Genomic DNA, 24,642 nt, shown 5'->3' with positions numbered 1-24,642 from the left:
ATATCTATCTTTTAGAGACTCCTATTTTTATAGAAGAGATCACCAAAATATCCATATTGTTCATTTTCGAGCTCATTTCCTGCTGCAAAGCCATTATTTGTGCAGTTGAGGATACATCCTCTCCAAGCAAATAAAATCATTAGTAATAGCAGTCTACTACACCATTTTCCTGTGTTTGAGACTGATTCTTTGAGACTCTAGCAATGGTACACTCTTGAGAATATGCTTCACAAACTTCAATTCAAGCATTGTCTCTTTCAAGGAGCCGATGGGCTCCGACTCAGGCAATGATAAGAGTCGCGGGAATGTGCAAAGCTATTTACGGAAGGACATTTTCGTCAAACGGATATCTATTTTATGAGAAGACATTTTCATCAAACGCATATCTACCGTTTTTATATGTTGTTTTATTATAAAATCGTCATGGGTAACATTGACATATGAATTATCACGGATCTCAAGATATTCCTTCATACACACCGAAACACACAAATTTGTCTTCAGGAGAGAACACACAACACCCTCTCCCTCAAATGTTCACATGGCACAACTCTCAATAGAGAGCAATTTTTCTTGTCGGGCACCTGGACAGTTGCCTAGTCAATAATGCACAATTCAATTTTTTTCAAACACAGGTGGTAAACTCATCCCAAAGCTCCAATCATAATGAGATCTTGATTTCATTGGCTCCTTACCGAAAAACTCCTACCTATTTTAAATTCTATGATCACTGGTCTCTTCAGGAAGATTGCAAACAGGTTATTCATTCCAGTTGAGCCTTGGAAATCAAAGGGAACCCCATGTTCGTGTTGGCCTATCGACTTGAAGCAACCAAACACAATCTAAAAAAATGGGCCAAAGAAATTGTTGGTCCTATCAATAAAAATATCAAGGATATAACTATCAGAATTGATGAGCTTCAATTACAAACTAAATAGGGGCAACCAAGGGGGTTACTAGAAGAACAACTCAAGGATGATTTGAAAACGCTTGAGGAGATGGAAGAAATGATGTGGAGGCAGAAGGCTAGATGTAGATGGCTCGAGGAGGGGGGGGGGGGGGGGGGGTGCAAAAATACAACCTTCTTCCATTCCCAATACAAGAGGAATATTCAAAGGTCTCATATTTCATCCTTAATTAAAAAAGATGGATTGACCATTAATTTCCATGAAGAAATAAAAAAAGAAGCGGTCAGATACTTCTCTGTTTTTGGCAAATCCACCCTCCAAAGGAATGACCTACCAGGTGATACCGGCCTTATGGTCACTTTAGAGGAGAACAATACTCTCGGATCCAGTTACAAATGAGGAGATCGAACAGGTGGTAATAGATCTTGATGCTAGCAGTGCCCCAGGTCCAGATGGCATTTTTGGATCTTTTTTACACAAATATTGGCATATTGTGGGGGTGGATGTCAGTAAGGTAATCAATAACTTCTGCTCAGGGAAGCTCCTAAAAAGGATAAACTGCACCCATATTGCTCTCATTCCTAAAGTCGATGGAGCTAATAGATTAGACCAATTCCGGCCAATAGGATTATGCAACTTTGTCTACAAAGTAATCTCAAAGCTTGTGGTCAACAAAACTAGCAAGATCTTGAATCGCATAATTAGAACCAACAGACATTCCTCAAGGGGCGGAGTATTCAGGAAAGCATACTTCTAGTGCATGAGTTGGTTGATTCAATCTCATCAAGCAGAAAGAAATGAGTCATATTTAAAATGGACCTGTCAACCGTGTTGATTGGGACTTTCTTGAAGATACTTTGTTGGTTTTGGTTTTGATAAGTATTGGATAGATTGAGTTATGACCTATGTAAGGACTCCTTCATATGAGGTAATAATCAACCGAGAAGCTAGTCATCAGTTATGGGGAAACAGGGGTATTAGATAGGGCAACCCGATATCTCCTTATATGTTTCTTTTTACGATGGAAAGGCTCACTAGGCATCTCAACCTCACAGTCACTCAAGGTAAGATCTTCCCAATTACCATCAAATCCTTCTACTAGCATCTTTTTTTTTTTTTCATAGATGACACTTTTTTTTGTTGGAGAGCACGAACAATCCATACCAAATCTGCTAGAAGCATTGAAATCCTTCGAAGGTGCATCTGGTGTTCAAAATTGCAAAGAGAAGTTCTTTATCCTGTGTAACATTCCATTAACAAGAATTTCTTTCATCCATCAAAATAGCTACAACAGAAATCGCTTCTGTTCATGTACCTGGGCCTCCCAACATTCAAAGGGAAGCTGAAAAGCATGCATTGTGAACTACTCATTTTCAAATTCCGCTGCAGATTGAAATCATGGTAAGGTAGACAACTGTCCCTTGCGGCCCGAGTGACATTGATAAGATTTGTCCTTCGGTCCTTTCCTATATATTGGATAGGGTCATATATCCTTCCTTCAGATTATTAAAATCCATCTTGTGTAAGTTCTTATGGATCAACAACAGCTCCTCGCATTGTCACAATCATCTCATGAAGTGGGAAAGGGTATGCAAACCTGCGAAGGAAGGGGGACTGAGAATTCGCAGACTGGGCGAAATGAATATAGCATGCATAGCTAAACAGTACTGAAAAATAGCTAGTCATTCGGAATTACCTTGGGCTCAAGTGATAATGTCTAAATAGTTGAGAAAAGATTCCTTGTGGATCCCCTCTGAACGCCACCTGCGCTCATATGGCTGGAAAGGGATTAAGAAAGGAGCGACACACATCCTTGAGCATTGCAAGTGGGAGGAGAATCAATTGCCTTCTTGGTTGACCCATGGTGCTCTCATGGCCTTCTGACTAACCAATCTCCTAATAAATACAAGAGAAGTAATGTGTAGTAGTCTGGTGCACATCAAAGTGCATGACCAAATTGACACCAGCAATGCCCTGCAATGCAACTACAAAGATTCTCGACTGCAGGTTCCAACTACTATAAAAAACTCAAGTAAGTGGTGAGTCTTGGCTATCGGGAAGGAAGGATCAACTGAAATGGCGAGGATCAGCTGAATTCTCGAGTAAAGCTGTTTGGGAGGCCGTAAGGGAGCATGGCCAAAAATCCAGACTTTGGGATTTTGTTTGGGTCAAGAAGGCTTACCCACAGGCAGCCCCAACTCTTCGATGGGCGCTTGAAGAGCGCCTTGTGACCCAAGAAAAACTTAGCAGGTGGGGTTATGTGAAGTTTGTGAAAGTGCAAGTGAAAGTGACGACAACGCCCACCTCCTTCTATATTGCCCCCTTGCATACTTCCTATGGAACCTAACCACAATGCTATATGGGATCAAATGGACACCATCGGGGAACCTTCCATTAGATGTGCAATCATGGTTTAAAAATAGCTTTGAAGACAAGGTAGTGCACTGTAGCTGCGAACTCACCTTCCAAGTTATGGTGTGGACGATCTGGAGAATAAAAAATGAACAAATTTTTGGGGTCCGTAAATCGCTTAACTCTCTACAGCGGGAAGGGTCACTGATTTCGAGAGAACAACTAATGACAATTCTAAAAAGCTCATCGCCTGAGGTAACTGGATCCCGCCGAAGCCGGGTTGGCTTTTTCTCTCCATTCACAGTCGTTTCAGAGCAAGGTGGCACCTTAGCTTTACTATCAGATCTCACTCCGGCCACTTTTACTCAACAGGTTGTTGTTCTGTGCCTGAAACAATAGCAGACAGAGAGTGGTGCGGGTGACCCAACATTTTGAAATTGATCGATGCCAAGTCCAGAGTTATTCGGAAAACTGGTCAAAAGGACATTGCAGTTCACCTTATCAAGTTTATTGAAGGTCACGATCAAGGTCAGAACATCCCTCAACTAGTGAAGAGAGTTTATGTATAGCTTAGATAGGTTCTCTGTACAAAAACCTCATTTTAATTCAAACTCTATAGCGAAACAGTGATCAAAATTAGCGTTAGGGGGGTGTTCAGAAAAGTTGGAAAGATCACCCCAGACTGATTACCCATTGAGAAGGATTGACAAATGTACACAATATTTACAGTGAAATGAATCCGGTAGGGATCTGCCTAACCCCAGCTTGCCTTTCAAAAAAAAAATCTCATCAATATGTGGATGGTTTGAATACCATGAGCCATGCTCAGGCTTGACAGCACAAGCACATCACTCGAACAGTCGAATTTCAATGACATGCCACAAAGTCCGTACAAGGCAAGTGAACCATATCACAAGAAAAATGGGATTTGAATTTTATTATTCATAAGATGATCTCTGACTTCCACAATATCATCAGTGTCAAAAGTAAGCTCTCCTTTAGAGCTTCCCCGAAAAACTAATTGTATCACTACTTATCCTAGTCCAAGCTATGATAAATCCTTTACTTACATTCAAGCTATACAGGATCTTGTGAATTCGGACAATGAAGCAAGTTAATGAAGCAATTGTTACAGCTGCATCATAAGTATTATGACTCGTTTACGCCTGAGACAACGACACAGTCTAATTTTCTGGAATGCTATAAGTGAAACTTATCTTTGTTTGGGTGTCTCATATACATCATATCATCAGCCTCCAGATAAGGCAGGATATTTTATCACCCAGCAAGGCTTTCATCCTTGACGATTTTCTCAACCGGGTTCTGCTCTGCCCAAACAGCAGCGTCCTGGTACCCAAGCTCAAAAAATTTGTCCAACACACAATCTTCTGCTGGTTCCAGTGCCCACTGAAAAAGCTACAGGCAGGAATACCAGAAAGCCAAGTAAATATTTTCAGTCCAGAATAATAAAAGTAGAATGATATCGGGACTTGAACTCTACCTGACGTGGAGTAGCCCTATTCGTTGGGTTGCAATCAGGACTTATGCCGATGTCCTTCAGTCCCAGACGGCTTGCCGGGAATGCACACACACGCACCTACAACATTCAGTCAAGTACTCATCAGTTACAACAAAATTGAGTTGGAAGGAACTGGGTCGAACAACTGAGTTTTAATTTCTGTTTGATATGAGGAGCTTTGTTTGAAAATCTTAGGGAAATGATTGAAAAGCTTTGAGAGATGTCTCCAACACAAACTAGTGAAATATTAAGCAAACACAATACCATCCGAGTGTCCATTCATGTTCTTTCAGTTTGTGTCATAATTTGGATTATACCAGTCACAAATTCCTATAGGCATAGGTCAAAAAACGAGTTACAACAGTACTCAGCCAGTTGTCGATTATTTAAGTACTGCATGAGTTTTAAGATTCAGTTTTCAAGGACTCAAGGATGACAGCCACAACCAAGGAAATCTTCAACTGAAAGAATGTGGAGCAAAAAAAGTCTCAGTGGAATACCGTCTTTGTGGCAGAAGTTGGTGGCATAAACAAAGTTAATCCTCCATCTATGCAGACCCGATTACGATATACTGTGACAGGCCTTGGTGCAAGATACCTGCACTGGAGGAAATTTTTTTTGTAGTCGACTCATATGAAAGAGGCACCAGGGACAAGAAAAATGAGGAAGGTGCTGGAGATGAAGGTGAACAAGTACCCTGGAATGAATGAAGAAGTGACTACTGCATCAATAAGATCCTTCTTCGAGTCAAACTGATCCACCAGTAACCCCCTTGGCCTCCAAAATACTTGGGTAACTGCAACTGAAGATGAAACAAAGTAAAGTTTATGTATCGCAGAGAGCATTCAACATTATTACTTATCTTCGTAATTGACCAACTATTTCTCATTTGTTTAAGCCCTCAAGTAAATAAGATGGGCAACATTCAGACAATCCAAACCCCATTGAATCAAGATCTTCGTCATGAAATATGTAAAGTGCTACATTGACCGCCACTTTATCTAGAGGGACAAGTATTGGTCTATCAAACATTAACAGTATACTCTGCTGTCCACGACGGCAGCATTGGTGAATTGATACAAGCAGACAAAAGAAACCATATTTCCGAACAAGAAAGATGGTCCTAATCTTAAGTAAACATTCCTTTAGCTCTCTAGTGCAGATTCAAGAATCTGCGCAATATAGGCTTAAGCTTCAAAGATTTTCCCTTAATACTTCTGCTTATACAACCTTATACAGTGTCATTTTTAAAGCATTCTTTCTTGAACTATTATGTGTTCAGGGAAGGGGGAAGGTGCAATTAAAAATCATGTTTAAATGTGCTTTTTGGCAAATCTAACCATACGGATGTGGTCTCGATGATCAGAAACCTAAAAACCAGCTCCTATAACAATTTTTTTTTATGTGTACATAGGATTTTATAGTGCTAAAAATCAATGGTTTGATATTTTTTTAAAAATATACATTATAAAATCCTATATACATATCTAAAACATTTATTCTAAGAGTCAGCTCTTAAGTTTTTCATCATGGAGATCACATCGCACGGTTAGATTTGCCAAAAAAAAAACATTTAAAAATGATTTTTAAAGGTGTTAGGATGGTGCAACGGTTGCACCATCCCCCTTCCCTTCAATAGTTGAAGATGAAAATGTGTGGTACATTGACAAGGATATTATTGTCATGCCATTAGTAACATGCTATCGGGTATATCACATTGGTCCTTTAACATTTTCTTGAATGGTTTGTGAATAAAACCTATAGATGATCTATGTAGCTTGTTTAGTAAGGAACATTGTTTTGGATTGTGGATTGTGACGTGTGAACATGTTCAAGCACTTCAATAATCAATGGCTGCAATGCACTAAAATTTCATGATTGAAAATATTGGAGATTTATGTGGAGACAACTTGATCCAATTTGTGTTGCCTACAAACAGACCATGTTCTATGCATCTGTATGGTCAGATTGAGCAAATAAGGCTCTCAATATGGCTTCCCACCAGGTAGTAATAAGACTAGCAACATGACCAAATATGCACCCACCACACACACTCTCTCTCTCTCTAAACCCACCAAGTTTTTTATCATTTGCATGAACGTTTTGTAGATCAAGCAATACAGATATAATCTAAAATGTTCATTTACTAAAAAAAATGTTTCGAGTAATGTTGATGTGATCTAAACAGGTTTTTAGGAGGCTCAAAATGAACAGCTCACAATAGGATAAAATTTTTGTGATTTAAAAAATAATTTTTTATGTCAAAACAACTTCAACCAAAGTATGTCTCCTAATAAACGAACCATGTTAATACATGTATGAGGTCAGTTTAGACCATGGTTGCCAGTTGAGGAAGCGGGAGCGGGAAGCGAGGCACTTTCAAAATTTTAGGAAGCGGGGAAGCATGGGACCACTTAGGAGCGATTCGGGAAGTGTCTCGGAAGCGACCTAGGAAGCGTCTCGGAAGCGACATAGGAAGCGTCTCGGAAGCGAGGGGGAAGCGAAAAAAATAAAAATAAAAAATAAAAAATACAAAAAAATTGAAAAAAACAGGGGAAGCGAGGGGGAAGCGTGGGGGAAGCGAGGGGGAAGCGCGCTTCCCATTAAAGGGAAACGCGTCCCCCATTAAAGGGAAGCGCGCTTCCCAAAAAAGGGGGACACGCTTCCCAAAAAAGGGGGACGCTTCCCCCCACGCTTCGGAAGCGCGACGTTCCGCGCTTCCGAAGCGCGCTTCCCCTTTTAGCTAGGCGCTTCCGGTAACCCTGGTTTAGACAGATAAAGCTCGCACTTATGATTTTCTACTAGATTTCCCAATAGCAGCTTTCGCCCATATATATTACAAGAATTACATGTAGTATTTGAAATTTTTGTTGCTTAATAAAGTAACCAATTTGAGAATAATACTAGTCTCAATCAAGGATCCTATAACTTGTAGACATAATACCTATGTCACCGGAATTCGGCCAACCAGGTGCCGCACCTGCATCGACGCAACGCGGGTGCGGGTGCGGCACCCAGTGCGGTCAACCCGATCCTGAGTGTGGACAACGCACCCAGGGTCATATATGTCCAAATTTTGAACTTAAAAAAAAGCGCCCGATGAAATGGGCTAAGGAGGATTAGGGCAAAACATTTTTGCTCTCTCCTCTGCCTCTCGACCCCAACACTGCGAGTCTGTGACCTGTCTCCCGACCCCGATGCCGACGACGCCTACAAGCTATCACCGTCCGGCAACGTCTCCTCTCCATCTCCAAGGTACGCATTCTCTCTCTCATTCTCTCCTTCAATCTCTCTCTCCACTCGTCTCTCAATCTCTTGACTACCTCTCTCTCTATGTTTCCATTTTTCATCTGTTATTGCATCCCTCTCTTTCTCTCTCAACTCAATCGCTTTTCCCTTACTGTGTACCTCTCTCTCTCTCTCAATCTCGGCTAAACACCGTTGTTGCCCATTTTTTTTAAAAATATTATACCCATTTTAGGGAAAACTTAGTTTGGCTTGTTAAGAGTTGATCACGAGCTGACTCGTTTTCTCAAAAATCTATCTTTTAAGAGTTTTTACATGTAAAACCTATGTAATATAAACATTATACATAATATACATTTAAACATTATACATAATATATCTCTTGGAACGTTGCAAGTTCGAATCCTAATGGTATGGCCTGTATGGGTGCTTGTCAAAATAGTATACTGTATAATTTACTTTTTTTCTACTTTACTTATTTGATTGTTTCTATAAAATAGTTAGGTTGATTTAATTGTGGTGTTAATTTTTATGATGTAGAATAGAATTGTAGATTGTTAATTTGATTTATTGCATGCATGACGATGAAATGATTTGATGATATTATGATAATTGTTTTTTATTTCATTAGTGTTACTGTTGTTAACTGTTAAAACTTAAAAATTATATATATATATATATATATATATATATATATATATATATATATATATATTGCTGAACCCCCGCACCCAAGTCTTTTGAAAGTGCCGCACACTCGCACCCTGACCCGCATCCATGTGACATAGCTTATGGGCAAAGATTTGCTCTGTACATATGACATACATGCAGATCAACCCAAGGGAGGGCTGAAAAGATACTGTCATTCAGTATAGGGTCTGGATCTCAGGATCCAGACCCAATTCCTTTCATTTAAACACATGATCATTAATGTTTCATTAATGGCATGTAATTTTATCATATCATATAATGGGTATTTTCGTACCCTAGCTATTGTATATGTGTGTATTTAATCAGAGAAGAGAAACTGAATACCCTGATTAGGGATTTTTGCTGCAGCCATGTTCTCTCTCCCCTTGCTATGCTGTTGCTTGTGGATGAAGAAAGGAACCCATGATTTCTATCATGGTATCAGAGCAACAGGTTCAATATTGAAGATCGGTTCCTCCTATGACTGATTTGTCTCCTTCTAAGGTACCTGTTTCCTCCTTGCCCCTATCGATGTCTCTTTGCATTGAAATCTGCAGTCCATCTGAAATCTCTTCTTCGTATTGTCCCATTTCTTTTTGTTCTTTTGAAATACCTCATTAATCTGCTTATTGTCTCCTTCAAGTACCTCTTTTTGATTCCCCCCTTTTTTATTTAAGCCAACGTATTTCTCTTATTTCCAAAATCCAAAACTTAAATTTGGTCACGTTGTCATATTTCCTCCTTCTTTCACTGTCTATTGTTCTTCTGTCATACCTGCTACTTCTTTTACATTGTTGCACGTGATCTTACCCATTCATAACTAAAATAATCACGCAAGATCAATTTTTGATCTATGAGTGATTACAAGAGTTAAAAAGGATCACGCCAAACTCATTCACATATTGACGTCAGATCACATTGCGATCTGCACGTCCAGATCTGTCTTGATTAAAATAATTTCATCTTCGAACTCATTTTTATCTCTGTTTTGTACTGTTTTGCCTCTTTTCTCATTATTCTAAAAGGAAAACACGTTATTTTCAAAATAACATACCTATTACTGATTGAATTTTATTCAGAACAGATCCTTTACTGCGCAGTTCCGTTTTTCTGCCTCGGGTTCATCAGTTAAAAAAAAAAAGGTGGCCGCACACTTTAGACTTCTCTGATATTAAAATTTCTATTTTGAATTATACTAGAATTCAATTGTGGTTGGGTCTTTGTCAGTAAGGCCATTTCCTTATTTTTTATTCTCTCTTATTTTTTGCTTCAAAAGAATATGGACTCATTCCGTCATTCTCAGTCTGGTCTTTCCTCAAACTTTCTCAACCAACTCGTGTATGAGAAACTGAACAATTCCAATTTTCTAACTTAGAAGCGACAAATCATACCATTCATAAGAAGTCAGGACCTTTCAGGACATCTAGATGGTTTTGTTCCTGTTCCTCCAGAATTCATATCACAAGAAGAAAAGAATGGTGAGGGAGATCTTTCTATTACCTATGATAGAAATCCTGGATGAAGCGAGATCAGGCGTTAGTTGCCTATATCACTTCTACATTGTCACAGGAAGTGCTTGTGGCAATTCCAGATGACTGCTCAGCAATGTAATTATGACATTGACTGGTTCAGACATATTCTCAAGTTTCTCAGGCCAAAGTATTATTTTTAAAGAAAGAGTTTCAAATGGTGAGGAAGGACTCCATGACTATTATGGAGTATTTGAACAAAATGAAGACTATTACAAATCACTTGGTCATTGTGGGATGCCCCGTTAGTGACAAAGATATGGTGCAACAAACTTTGAGTGGGCTAGGATCAGACTATCATATGATGGTTACTTCCTTATTGTGTTTGCCAGATTTACCTACATTTAAAGATCTTTGTGCCAAGCTTTTACAGTATGAGATGACGTTGAAAGGATTTTCTGAAGATATTCATGCTCATGTTGGAGCACACAATGTTCTTGCCACAGGAGTTGCCTATAGGCGAGGACGTGGTAGGTATGATTTTTGAGACAAAAGGGGTCAAGAAAGAAATAGACAAGAAAGTCGTGGAATACTACCTACACCAAATATTCCTCCCAATGGGCAAAGGCAAATGACAATACCTACCTGCTTTCTCTGCAACAAAAAGGGGCACATAAAAGCAAATTGCTGGTTTAACCCGCAAAATAGAGGAAAACAATTGGAGACAAGAAAGGGAACAAATACATTGAAGAATAGTGGATAAGTCAAAGAGTTGCTATTATCTGCCTTGGCTGAATTGAATATCAAACAAAATAATCAAGGTACTTGGTATGTTGATTCGGGTGCAACCACGCATGTCACTGGTGATGCTGGTAAGCTCCTAAATCTTGTTCCTTATGTTGGTAGAAATAGTATAGTCATTGGAGATGGGTCTCAACACCATATTTCGCACATTAGAAATTCTGTAATTCCCATGTCCAACCCTTCTTGAACAGGTAACTCTAATGAACATATTGAAAGGTTAAAGAACTTTTGAACCATAGATTCAAGATGAAGGATCTTGGTAAACTGCGATACTTTCTTGGAGTAGAAGTTGACAAGACTCCTGAAGGCATGACGCTTACTCATGCATAAGTATACCATTGATGTTCTTAGCAAGGCAGGTATGACAGATTGCAAGCCCCTAAGCACACCCAGTGTACTTCATTAGAAACTCAGTTGCCAAGATGGATATTTGTATGAGGATCCTACAGGATATCGCAGAATAGTAGGAATGCTTCAATATCTTACCTTCACTCTGCTTGACATTGTCTATTCTGTCAATCAGGTATCTCAATTCATGCATGAACCACATATTGGGCATATGGAAGTCGTTAAACGCATTCTTCGATATTTGAAAAGTACTATTGGAGATGGTCTTCTGTACATAAAGAGTATGCCTGGTCATCACATGCATGAACTCTTTACTTACACAGATGCAGATTGAGCAGGAGATCCGGATGAACGTAGGTCTATCTCAGGATACTGTGTTTTCATTGAGCTAAATCTTGTCTCCTGGAACAGTAGAAAACAAAAAGCCATAGCCAGGTCGAGCACATAAGCTGAATATAGATCAATGGCAGCTGCTACAGCTGAAGTAATATGGATCAAACACATGTTGACAGAAGTAAGAGAATCGATTTCTAAAAGCATTCTCTTGTGTGACAATCAAAATGCTATCAACATGTCATTCAATCCTATCTACCATAGTCATGCCAAACATATTGAAATTGATCAACATTTTGTAAGACAAAAGGTCAAAGAGAAGGAAATTGAACCAGAATACGTGCAGACTACTGATCAAGTTGTTGACTTGTTTACAAAAGGAATATCAAGGATAGATTTTGGATATTAAAAGGCAAGTTGTTCATGGTCCAAAACCATGTACAACTTGAGGGAGGGTGAAAAGATATTGTCATTCAGTATAGGGTCTGGATCTCAGGATCCAGACCCAATTCCTTTCATTTAAACACATGCTCATTAATGTTTCATTAATGGCATGTTGTAATTTTATCATATCATATAATGGGTATTTTCGTACCCTAGCTATGTGTGTATTTAATCAGATAGAAACTGAATACCCTGATTAGGGATTTTTGCTGCAGCCACGTTCTCTCTCCCCTTGTTGTGCTGTTGCTTGTGGATGAAGAAAGGAACCCATGATTTCTATCAAGGGCATGATGCCTTATTCATAACCCACAAATAGCATAGATAAATTTAAACAAACCTGTACTCATACATCAACTCATGTCTTCAAAATTCAAATAGACTGAAAGAAAATAAGCCAATTTGAACGCACCAGGCTGTTGATAGAGAATTAGGGCATGTTTATGTGAATATAACTGCATGAGTATGACAGACATGATTATTAGCACAAGTTAGGAATCCAGATTGAGATTCTTTGTCATCAAATTATTCATGAAGTTGCCTAGGGACATCTCTCAGCTTCCTTCCCCAACCCACCCCCCTTCTTCCCTTTTGTACTTTTGTTCAGATCATGCTTGATATCAAATTTAAAAAAGGCTGTAGGAGAATTCTAGATGCGTGATCGAGTCCAAAAAGTCAGCCAAAGTTGTTAAATGGATGTATTCAACTAAGATATGATGAGCACAAGGCACATCGAAGTTAGCTAGGAGTTGCCTGAAGAAGTCGGCTCTGATTTTGATTGCCTTGAGAAGTTATTGGCCCTGAGCTGAATTGACAAGCCTTTGTGATGACCAGAATATGGCATTACTTGGTCAAACCAACCAAGTCTTAATCAAGGAAGCAGAATTTCCACAAGCCAACCAAGTCTTAATCAAGGAAGCAAAATTTCCACAAGCCAACCAAGTCTTAATCAAGGAAGCAAAATTTCCACAGCTAAACTTTTATGCTGTTCATTTTTTTCCTCAAGAGAGGGACACCAAAACTTTTTTTCATGATCAATGGGGCCTTAGTTTGAGTTGATCCAAGCTACAGGCCATATATGTAACCTGCTAGATCCAATCCCTCCCCGATATGCAGCAGACTGGGATACTTATGTAGCAAGAACACAATTCTATATCCAATGTCGCTATGAACCATAAATCCAACAACAAGCTAGATTGGGTATTTATGAAATGAAAGCAAAAGAATTACCACGTATTCTTCCATTTGATTTTGTATGAACATCTTCTGGCAAAAAATTTTCAAGTATATTCCTCAGAACAGCCTGTACATAAGGAGAAGTATGATTAGTGTAATAAGTAAATGTTATATCCTTTAATATTATACATTAAACTCATCACCAGAATCATAAAGTCCTAAGTAAACAAATTCAGGAATAAAAGTTTCAACAGTAGTTAGTAAAGAAAGGACAAAGAGGAAAAAAAAACACTCACGTACGACCTCACTAGCTTCCATATGTGAGGCTCTTAACCAATTTGTTCTACAGAAAATTTAATTTTAAAACTAAGTATCTGTATGCAGCGACTGGTAGAAATTTTCAAGTAATTAAAATAGTCGCAACTGAAGGAGAATATTCATGTAGGGACAACAAATAAAATTAGAAGATATGGAAAAGAGAAAATGTAGAAACTATCGATCAAAAGAACTTTTATGGAATTAATTATAAAAGATTTATCGACCGTATAACCAAAATACCATGTGCCCATTCTTGCCATGACATCACAGCAGAACCGAACAATTCTGAAATTCTCACCAAAATTACATTGCATGCACAAATATTTAGCACCACCAAAAACGATTGACCCCCTTCAAAACTTAGAAATAAGAAAACTAGGAAAAAATAGATTCCTAAATCTTATCTTCCCTTTTTGTCAGCATAAAAAATTCAAATAGAAACCATCAGTATCACAAATCCTATTGCTACAAAAAAATCAATAGCCATTACCCCAAGGCGAAAAGCTGTGCCATTAAGCCGACAATCTTCAGCCAGTAATTTGGTGGCTTTAAGAGCATCCTCCATGCTGTTTCCAGATGCAATAACTGCACAAACTATAGCGCCAGCTGATGAGCCAGCCAACGGCGTATTCTTCTGCAGAAACAAAGCAAAATGAATGCAATAAACTCAATAAACAAAAAGATCGATTCAAATAGACCGCTCCATCAAAGAGTAAAATTGCAGGTAAACTCTACTTTCTTAATAAATGTCATGCAAATTATTCTGGTATCTCTCCAATTCTTCGATTCAAAATTGTGACCGATCAACACACCAAGAAATTCACCAGATCTGAATTTCTCCACAAATCGTTCAAAACAGGCGAAATCTCCACTCAAATCACTTCCTTATAGGCACCAATTTAAAATTTTAACAATTCTAATACTTAAACCTTAAAATACTTCAACAACCATCCGCATCGCTTACCCGAATGTAGCCATTTTCGATGAGAAACTGTGCGGCGCCGAGATGATATGGGAACAATAGCCCGGCCGCGGAGAAACTGAACCCAGGGCTCGTGATCCTTGGTCGCTCCCTCTCGGCCTCGACGTCCTTCAACCTCTGCTCCCACATGACGCCGGGGTCAGCCTCGTCTACGATCACCGAAGCCGCACCGTCGCCCACCCCGCCGCCATCGACGGAATCCACAAACCTAGGCAGGACGGAACCTTCACCGGGAGGCCCCCCGGTTTTCAGGAGCCTGGAAGCGAGGCCTAGGAAGAAATCTCCGGTAACGACGGCGAATGAACGCCTCTCGGAGAGCTCCAGCGGCCCGGAAGCCGCCTCGGTCTCCTCCCGCATACTCGCGTAGAATCTTGAGGAAGGATCCCTAACCCTAGCCCTACCCCTGAAGCAGTGAGAGTTAGGGTTCAGGAAGAGGGAGGAGAAGGGTCTTGCGGCACGCTCGGCGGGAGCGGAGAGCGAGGGAACGACGATGAGCGCGTATGCCATCGCCGAGCGAACCCAAGGCTTCGTGGCCATCTTGCTGTCCTCCGTTTAAATTAAAAAAAAAAATCATTTCAGGTTGTCTTGTTCCTTATCAGTGAAACGTAATCCGCCAAAATCACCGATCATGGGTGATTTGGCATCACCACCGTCCATTACTTCAGTTCGCTATGCAAGCTGGCGACGCGTGTAACATTGAGAACCAAAAGAAAGAGCGGCAACACGGTTCGGGATTTTTCGGACTTGGATCGGATATAGATACCTAGTTGAAGCCCGATTTCATTTTCGTATGGGGCTTCCCTTCCCCTCTTCGTTTTCAGTGCCGTTTACATAAATGAGCACCACCCTTCAAAAAGTACGAGAGAGAGAGAGAGAGAGGCATCTTTGGTTTTGAGGAGTAAAAGAAGAATAAGAACAATAACTCAAAGTTCGTATCAACACAAGAAAGAGAGAGGACGAAAACAAGAAAAGAACCTCAAAAAAAAAAAAAATTTGTTAAGACTACAGTTTAAGGGAAGCGATTGCCTCGGGCTTGAAATCCACTCTAAGGCCCAACACTCTTCGAACTTCGGCTGGCGTGAGCCTCCATGTCATGGGACCGGAGTTCTCTCCCCAGAAGTCCAGAATCTCAGAAACCTTCTCCAGGTTCAAAATCGTAGCCATCTGAGTGAGCCGCGCGAACTTGTCCCTCACGGTCCTCTGAGTCATCGCCGAGAAATAACCCACCAGCGCCCTGGTGTCCCTGTCCAGCTGCAAGCCACCCAACTGACTGAACCTCTTCTGCATCATGATCACCTCCAGCCTCTTCACCACGAAATCGATCAGCAGATGCACAAAAGAGTCGTAGTTGTTGCTCGTCATCGCCGGCTGGAGCCACGTCGCGTTGGCCTCCACGCCGAGCAACAGGTTCTGGACCCAAGGGTCGTTGATCTCGTTCTCTGCGTACTCAGCTTCGGACAGCTCGTAGCTGATGGTGGCGACGCTGTCCAGGACGGGACGGAGGCGAGGCGTCACGGTCGCAACCAGCTGCTCCATGCCCGAATTCAGGACTTGCTTGAAGGCATTGCTCATCTCACTCAGTTCTGATAGACATGCTTTCACCTTCTCCCTGTCTGCTGGTGCTGGGAATACCTGATTCATCATGAGACAGAATTACAACTGTGTCAAGAACAACTGAAACAGAAAAAGCACCCAAATACACCAATAACAACAAAAGCAAATTCATGAACTTAAAACATGGAATGCTGCCTGGTAAAACTTCTGAATCTTGGTTTCAGAAAACATATAGGATGGTCGGACTTTTACCTCTGAAACAGAGTTAACGCAAAATACAACAATATCCTCAAGTTAGTAATTTGACATCTGATTTCTATACATGACAGACTTCTATTCTGAAGCTGCAGTAAGGCACCAACAAACATCAGTATTTAGTACCTTGCCTATGGCAACAATGGGGATTCATACAAACACGTCATGGGCAACCCAGGATCCAGCTTCCCTATCCAAATGGGGGTATCAGAGAGACAGCGGCAAGGCCTCAATCAGCAGGTCTAAATAGGCAGACTACATTTTCAAGAAAACGTCTTAAGCAAACATCACAAATTAGTTCCAAGTTCCAACCACGTAATTGACTGTCGACACAGATGCCCGGATAAATCAGGAAAGCAAAAGAAGCATTTACCAGTTTTGCAGAGAGAAAATGTACTAATCTAACCTCAGTACTAAAAGGTGGGGATCGATCATTTTACAATTGACTAGAAACAACTTCAACGGGATATCATGATTTTTATTTTCCTTAGTTACTCGGGAGAAAGAACAAAAGTTTCTGGAAGAAACAGATATACTAGAACAAGAGGTCGAATTGCTTGCTTGTGACCTTTTGAAAGAACAGAGTCAACTATTTGACTTTTTGGCTTTTCATGCCTTCTCCATTGTTCATAAATATTTGCACCAAAACTTTGTCATGTGATGTTTTCAAGATTAACAATTTTCCGCTCTCTCTCTCTCTCTCAATATCCAGCGGTAAAAATGTGTGAATGAGCCCAATGGTAAATTTCTAAGCTTCTGTATACGTAGCTGAGTTTATGAAGCGTTTGTAGGACTTGCAGTTGAATGCAACTGAGTCAAAATATGCCTCCAATTGCTTGAAAAAAGAGTCTAGCCTCTACATGAGAATCTTATACAGGGAGATAGATATTCAACACATGCTATCCACTTAAACAATGCTCTGGTCACTAGATGAGACGGTCAACCTACAGTATCGACATATCCTTGCTAAGCCAGTAGCTAGAGCAAAGATTTTGGCGTTATAAATCCTGAGAATCAAACTATATTCTTGCTAAGCAAGTAGCTCTAGCAAAGATTTTGGTGTTACATTAAATTCTGAGAATACCATAAATATCACAGGACACAACTTCTTCCCTACCCATGAATAGAGATATGATCTTCCAACTCCCGTCACTGGTCCCTGATTGCTAACAGTCCGTCCACAATAAGATCTGTAAAGCACCCAAATCATTCTAAGGGCTTTCTAAGAAGGTTACAGTTGTGACTCTTGTAGACGCAGACAAACATGTTCTTGAGAAAGATAGTTTTATTTGCAATAATCCAGCAAAGGATGGTCATCTCAGGAAGTTCAAGTCCACACTTTGGAACAATAATGTACTTGAGACAATGAGAATTTTGTCACATTCACAACCTAATATTTTGTTTGAGATGCATGCATGCCACAAAAGCTTGGTGGTTGGGTTGAGGATGGTGAGGATTGTTGTTAGTGGGTTCAACACTAACATATTTTGAACTCACACCAATTATACAATAGATTTTCTATTTGCTAATTTCATTACCATTTGGACAAGAATGAATAATGAACTTTAATATTTTTTAACTGCCTTCAGATTTATGAAATTGTCCAGTTTGACAAATTCAATATAACCAGATCTTGCTCGAACTAACCTATTCATTATTGCTAGGTTAAACCACTTCAAACAATCGTTATCACACTACTCTCATTCATAATCCATGCTTTGCCTCCTATTCATCGTTGGTATCTAGCTTATCAATTTACATATACAAAAAAATTTCTGACGGACAGGCGTACAAACACATGGGGGTGCACATTATAGGCCTAATTCTTGGCAACTTGAATAACATTTTAATAAATTTTAGCTCCAAATGCAAATTTTCACCCCAACTAACACAAATACGCACACACATTTAGGTATAAGACATGGTGGTCTCTTGAATGATGAGGACAGATCTTCTCCTGTCTAGCTCTTAGTTGGAATTTGCTAATGTGGATTAACTGAACCTTTTCTCTTGCTTTTTTTCTCAGTAGTTGCTTTTTCATCTTTTTTCCTAGCTTGGCTTCTTGTCAACCCCTTGTAGTGTTTTCATTCTTTTGTTTGTCAAATAACAAACAGAAAAGCAAACTTCCAAGACAAGCGTGAAGGTCTCAGAAACATCATGAACACAGGAACACAATGATTTTGAAACACGAAATGGTGGTTTGCAGGTAAAAAAATCTTACGAAATCCAACAATGCAAGGCCATGGGCAAAATATTAACATGTAAAAGGACTGGCTTCTTAAGTCCACTGAAAACCCAAATAAGAAACACACATAAATCCAATGCAAAGCTAGGTTTTTGCTGAAAGAAAAGATAAAATTGGAAAACACAAAAACCATATTCTAGCAAGCAAGAAATCCAAATGAAGGCAAGCAAAATAATTTTTTTGGTCGACTAATCACTTGCTTTTAGTACTATAGCAAAATAAAGAGAAACAGATCTTCCGGAAGTACAACACTTCAGCATTCGATATCCAAGAAATGACAATAAAAACACAACGAAAAATGCAGACCATTTCTCTTCTGAGACGAGACAAAGCTTGCGCTCTACTTGTGCAACAAGCAAATGCATTTACCACGAAATAGGAGGCAACCAAAACAAGAATGATGCTACTCACCTCTGCACAATGACCCTCAATCTCATGCCGCAGCTTCAACACGTACTCGCTGCTCACATCTATATTGTTCAACGCAGTTGCAATCTCAGTTCCCGTCTTCTGGACGCCAACTCCACCAAGAAACAGCTTAGCACCCAAATTGAGCTCTATAGTTTTCTGCTGCAATGCTTCCTGGTATTCGTTGCCCAAGAGATTCATCGCCCCGCTTAGAACCGCAAGAACCGAATGAATGTTCGAGGTAGAGATTGCCCTCCTGCAACAACTCTGCAGAACGTAGAACACATCATCCACCATCGACGTCGTAAGGCTATCCGGGCCGTGCTCGTCGATCTTAATAGCCTTCTTCACATTCTCCACCATGAAGAACTCCTCAAGGATGACGTAGTACCCGGTAAGCTCCTGAATCACCCTGTTGAATTCACCACTCCGGAAAGCTTTAGCTGCCCTAGGGCCAATCTGTGCATCCACCGAACTCAACCCTCTGATCTTGGAAGACATGAATTCCGTGTAATCTTCGGCCAATTGCGTAAGCGACAGTATCTCCTCGAGGTAAATCTCGATCTCCCGAGGGTCCGGCCCGTCCGCGCTCCCAACGGAGAGCAGATTCTTGCTGTACGTGTTGATGTCTGAAGCCAACCTCGCCAACTTCCTGTAATCCATATACCTCTTCAAGATGATCGAGCCCCTCGAATCGCATTCCTCCTGAAGCTCGCAGATCGCGTAAGCGAGTGCGTCTTCCCCGCAGAGTCCTCTGAGAACGTCTTCGTTCTCCTGCACTGCGAGCACGATGTCCTTGAACAGATTCGTCAGGCACGCGACGAAATCGGCCTGGTTCCTAATTCCAGGGTGTCCTAGGGTTTGTTCCACTAATTCCATCAAATGCTCGAATTCTAACCTAGATCTCAACGTGATGACCTTCCTAAGATAGGCAACGTAGATCTGCAAACCCTCGTTCTGAATCCCTAGCGGAGAAAAGAGCTTCACGAACCTGAGAATCGTCGGATGATCCCTCTGGTCGATCGCCGCCGTCAATTTCTTCCGGACGATCCCTTCCAACAGCCTCTTAGACTCCAGGAGCTGCTCCCTCTGCTCCGAGAACCCAGAGCCGCCGAATTCGGCATCGATCCGGAGGAACGTATGCACGCATTCGGCCGCCGACTCGTAGTCCTCGGCGTCGAGCGCCTTCTTCACCCCATCGATGCAATTTCCCCTCCGAACGATGGCGTCGATCCGCGAGATCGTCGATCCGACCCTCGACTGCGCGAGATCGAGCTCCCGGACCTTGCCGCTGACCTGATCGGCAAGGTCGCAGGTGGATCGGATGCTCGAGAGCACGTGGTCGGCGTCCGCCCTCACGATCTCCAGAATCTCGGCGGATTTCATGAGCCCGGCGAGCTGCCGCTCGATCTCGGTCCTCTGGGAGAGGATGCCCTCGAGGTCGAGGTCCAGGCTCCTCTGGTGCGCCACGCATTCGTGGAGGAGGCGGGTCATGGCGCCCACGTCTGTTAACCGTCGGATCTTGTCAAGGGTCTCCGAGTTCCCGAAATCGACGGTGGAGACGGCGCTCTCCTCATGGTCGGCCTCTCTGGCGGTCGGCGTCCCGTTGGGCAACACCATGGATTCCTCGCGCTTTCTCCCTCTTCTGCAGATCTACATCACCCAGGAGAATAAAGGGCTTCGACGAGAGGGAACGCCGTTACAGCAAAAGCACGAAGAAGAAGAAGAGGACGAAGTTTTTTTTTTTGATCAAATTTCTGAATCGCGGTGGTGGTGCGAAAGAAATTGGAGGGAGTGCGACTCGAGAGTGGAGCACCATAGGTCACAGGGGCACGCCATTTTTAAATCGTGTCATTATGATACGAAACGAACAGACATAAACACGACACGATAACATTAGTTATATATTTTGATAAATTTTTATAATATTTTAAATGGAATTTGCGTTTTTTTTACAATTAAACTACTAAGTAATTATTTATTGATTACAAACACTAAAAAATTTCTGTCTTCGTATCCTATTCTCTGAAAATTTCTTGAACTTGTGAGTCGCGTCGTGTGTACTAATGTAGACGTATCTTTGTGACAAATGGCGCACCGACTGCTAGTTCTGGCTGGATGTCAGCGGGTCAGATTGGAGTTGAATATCTAACCGAATCCGAATCCGAATCCGTTTAGTCTGATTCAGCAGAGCATTTGACTTCCAGTTAATAATTGGATTCGGATTCGGTGTGCACTATTACATCCAAACTCTACGGATAAGTTGAATCCGAAACATCCAAGATGCATCCGATTAGCTAATTAGATCCGGATTCAATCCAAGTCTCTCTGAATCCGAATATAATTAGGCAATTTCCAATAAGGTCTGGATTTATTAATGCCTAAGTCTGACCCAAATCCAACCCGTTTACGTCGCTACGTGCTAGGCAGGGGCATAGCTAGGGGGGGGCAGGACTGGGCTGTAGCCCAGTCCTGCCTCCCGAAACAGTTAATTTTTTTTGTTTTTTTTTTTTAAAGCCCAGCCCTGATTCCATATGAAATAGATTTTTATCCATTTTTGTAGCCCAGTCCTGACTGCAGCAAATAGTTTGATTTGTCCATATGAAATAGATTTTTATTAATAATTATAGCCCTTTTTTATATTATCTCAAAAAAAAAAAAATTTCGGGGGCGCTGCCCCCAACCCCCAACTATCGCACAAATAAATTTTTTTTTGCTACACCCCTGTTTGCCCCCCCCCCCCCCCCCCTCACATGAATCCTAGCTACGCCCTTGGTGCTAGGTACGGGTGCAAGCAGGTCTTGGTTCTGACCTATATACCCTGATTGAATACTGCTCACAGTGTAAGATCTGGGGTGTTTGTATCCAAATCCAGATAAAACTAGAGCATATGGACGGGTGTTTAGTCTGATCCAATATAACTTTGGATCTGGGTAAAATGTCTAGCCAATGACCCTCTTAGGCTTGTATAGCACTCACGCTAGACGTCTAAACGGTTCGATTGTAACCTGATGCCCAACTCGAATCCGAGTCTATCAAGCAGGTTTGGTTTTATGCATTCAAACCCGAACCCGAATACAACTAAAAACCTGACCTGAGTGTAAATACCAGGTTTTATGCTAGTCGGATTCAGGTTTGGTTTTATATTTTTTCATCAGTATCTGAACTTGAGTAAGCTAAACCTGATTAAGTCGGACTTGGTAATGCCTAGATCCAACCCTAACATGTTGGTTGCTCGTTTACTATCCAGACTTGCTCATTTACCAGCCTTACTTGCAACAAACGGACATGTTGGTAGGCATGACAAAGGTTTTGACAGGAAAAAGAGGGTTTATCTGACAGAAAGTAAGCCACATGCGAGCAAAACCAGATCAAAGTAGTTTTCCTTTTCTCATTCTTTTTCTAAAGCTCGGACAAGGAGTTTGCAGGGAGAGGGTGTAACACCCCAAAATTTTAATCCAAAAATTTTGAATTTTTTTAATAGTTTGAAAATCACAACAAAAAAAATCATTTGTGAATAAATTCAGTTAAAGAAATTAAGTAGGTTACATAACTATCACACCATACATTGAATTAAATCAAGTTTATCATTTGCATCATATAGTTTAATACTGTCCCATGAATTTGAATTAACATTAGAGTTCATAAAATATTCAAAATAACAAATTAGTATCTACTCCAAAAACGCTCGCAAAAGGAAAAGGTTTGGTTCTCGACCCGCTGCAACATCCCGCCATCACAAGACATCCTCAGTCAGGCATGTAATTTTTGGATTAGACTCACCGAGAGTAGAAGGTACTAAATCAAACATAGATAAACTGAATCAATATACATGAACATAATTTATTCACTTTACAATTAATCATTTAACCAAATAATCATTTTATATGCTTTCAATACCTATTGCATATCATAAATTGATTAAAAATTATACTAAATTTATGAATGGTCACAGTTGCATAACACGAATCAATTCATAGGCAAACACTAACTTTATGCATGATAGATAGTATAAGCACTTACCAATACAAAACAATAACTCTTTCATGCATGAGTGACTTTAACTTTTTTTATTTAAGTTTTCTTTTTAAATAATGCATGTCATGGCTAAGTTAATACACATGCAATTAGTGTTTCACTTCTTAACCTTATGGGTACTAACACAGGCTTTACCTATATCAAAGTCACAACTCAAGAAAGGTATTTTCAAACAAGTTGTGGTTTAACTTTGACCGAATACCTTTTATCAATCCTGGATGAAGGGTGACCTTATTGAAAGAGAGCTCTCAACACCTCTAGCCTGATCACTTATGAGTTCTTTACCTGTTACCACACGACTACCGTGAAGGTTTTCTCTCTCTATGGTTGGGGAGAAGCAACCTTTCATGCTTAAAACTTGGTCCCACAAAACCTAGAATATCGCTTACCCTCATTGTAACGGGCAATATAATTATTGTTCAAATATTATTTTTTATTTACATTAATTATATAGCTTTTTATGCACACACATAATGAATCTATCTCAATGATTCATGCCTTTATTTTGGGCATCTTTCCATTAATCCTTTCATGCCATGTATGCTAATTATAACACATTTACATTTATTCATCGACATTGAATATGATTCACATCATGCATCTATATATTGTTACATGCCATTCACTTCAATACACATGCACTTGCAATTCAATAAAAGAATTCATTCAATGGCATCATGCAATAATAATTTATTCAATAACAAGCTTATTAAAAAATTAAAACATGTATTTACATAACATTACAGGTATAATATCATGCTAATATGTCATTTAAATCACTACATTAACATCAGAAGTTCATACTTCACATAACTTAACCAGCTAGTATTCGGTTCGGGATCCAGTTTAAGCGATATTTACCTCGCTATTACATTAACCACTATGTTGTACACGTGATTTTCTGTTACAAATGTTCTCGTTTGTAAGCTTTCATACGTCATAAACCGTTCGTAAAAACTCTAAAGAGAGTGAGAGTTATGAACATTTTACAGATAGTAGTCTGTTATCATTTACATAAGCAATTTATTAGCATGTTAACAAGCACATAAACATTTTTTCTCTCTTTTTATTTCTTTTTTGCTGGGGACATAGGCAAAGTGGCAAGCTAGAGACGGGCTGGCCTCAGCTTGCTGCCACTAAGGAGGTGCAGCTGCTGCTGCTGCCCTTCGACCATCACAACAACACCGACCTGTAGTGTTTCAAGGCAGCAGCGCCCTGTGACATCACAAGAGTAGCTGGCTGGGTATCGACAGATTTCAGCCGGTCTGCATTATTCTTTTTGAGAAGAAGAAAGCATCAAACTAAGATGAGAAAACACATTACGAGCGTAATTTTGGTTATGACTGAAAGCCCAAATTATAGAACATAACTAACATACGCAATTTACTAGAATGCACCTTACATAAGCAAACAAATAAAAAAGGCAAAACAAGTTGAGATTGTTCAATTAATATGATATTTGTTACTTATTCTCTTTTATATATCATAGAATCAAAACCCAAGAACTCATGCTTGTTTTGTGTACATGTGTGTTTGTGCATGGTGTGATCCTATTA

General features: G+C 40.3%; 2 protein-coding genes and 1 long non-coding RNA gene across 3 annotated transcripts; all 3 read right to left on the bottom strand.

Moving 5' to 3' along the window:
• Positions 1-2,146: 2,146 nt before the first annotated feature.
• LOC149841227 (uncharacterized) lies at positions 2,147-2,729 on the bottom strand. The gene is made up of 2 exons (XR_016431647.1): positions 2,605-2,729; positions 2,147-2,505 (listed from the first exon to the last, which is right to left on the bottom strand). It is a non-coding gene; the product is annotated as an uncharacterized LOC149841227 (long non-coding RNA).
• Positions 2,730-4,172: 1,443 nt separating this feature from the next.
• Positions 4,173-15,130, bottom strand: LOC149841226 (uncharacterized). Its single transcript, XM_090003705.1, has 7 exons — positions 14,569-15,130; positions 14,095-14,238; positions 13,341-13,413; positions 5,476-5,581; positions 5,280-5,376; positions 4,762-4,857; positions 4,173-4,676 (listed from the first exon to the last, which is right to left on the bottom strand). Exons 1-7 carry the CDS (start codon positions 15,121-15,123, stop codon positions 4,539-4,541), a joined length of 1,209 nt encoding a protein of 402 aa, XP_089859831.1. The 5' UTR covers positions 15,124-15,130; the 3' UTR covers positions 4,173-4,538.
• A 345-nt stretch (positions 15,131-15,475) lies between these two features.
• LOC149841225 (conserved oligomeric Golgi complex subunit 4-like) lies at positions 15,476-20,799 on the bottom strand. Its single transcript, XM_090004713.1, has 2 exons — positions 19,052-20,799; positions 15,476-16,218 (listed from the first exon to the last, which is right to left on the bottom strand). Exons 1-2 carry the CDS (start codon positions 20,666-20,668, stop codon positions 15,589-15,591), a joined length of 2,247 nt encoding a protein of 748 aa, XP_089860839.1. The 5' UTR covers positions 20,669-20,799; the 3' UTR covers positions 15,476-15,588.
• Between the last annotated feature and the right edge of the window lie 3,843 nt (positions 20,800-24,642).

The sequence above is a fragment of the Nuphar pumila genome, chromosome 4 (assembly GCF_984573655.1).
Source record: "Nuphar pumila chromosome 4, dmNupPumi1.hap1.1, whole genome shotgun sequence".
Lineage (NCBI taxonomy): Eukaryota > Viridiplantae > Streptophyta > Magnoliopsida > Nymphaeales > Nymphaeaceae > Nuphar > Nuphar pumila.
This window is presented reverse-complemented; position numbering and strand designations above follow the sequence as displayed.

Coding starts and splice junctions, on each gene's coding strand:
- LOC149841226 (XM_090003705.1), bottom strand. CDS start 15,123: ATGGCCACGAAGCCTTGGGTTCGCTCGGCGATGGCATACGCGCTCATC. Junction 5,582..13,340: donor ATCAAATGGAAGAATACGTG/GTAATTCTTTTG, acceptor TTTCATCTTCAG/TTGCAGTTACCCAAGTATTT. Junction 4,677..4,761: donor ATAGGGCTACTCCACGTCAG/GTAGAGTTCAAG, acceptor TCCTGCCTGTAG/CTTTTTCAGTGGGCACTGGA.
- LOC149841225 (XM_090004713.1), bottom strand. CDS start 20,668: ATGGTGTTGCCCAACGGGACGCCGACCGCCAGAGAGGCCGACCATGAG. Junction 16,219..19,051: donor TTGAGGGTCATTGTGCAGAG/GTGAGTAGCATC, acceptor ATGATGAATCAG/GTATTCCCAGCACCAGCAGA.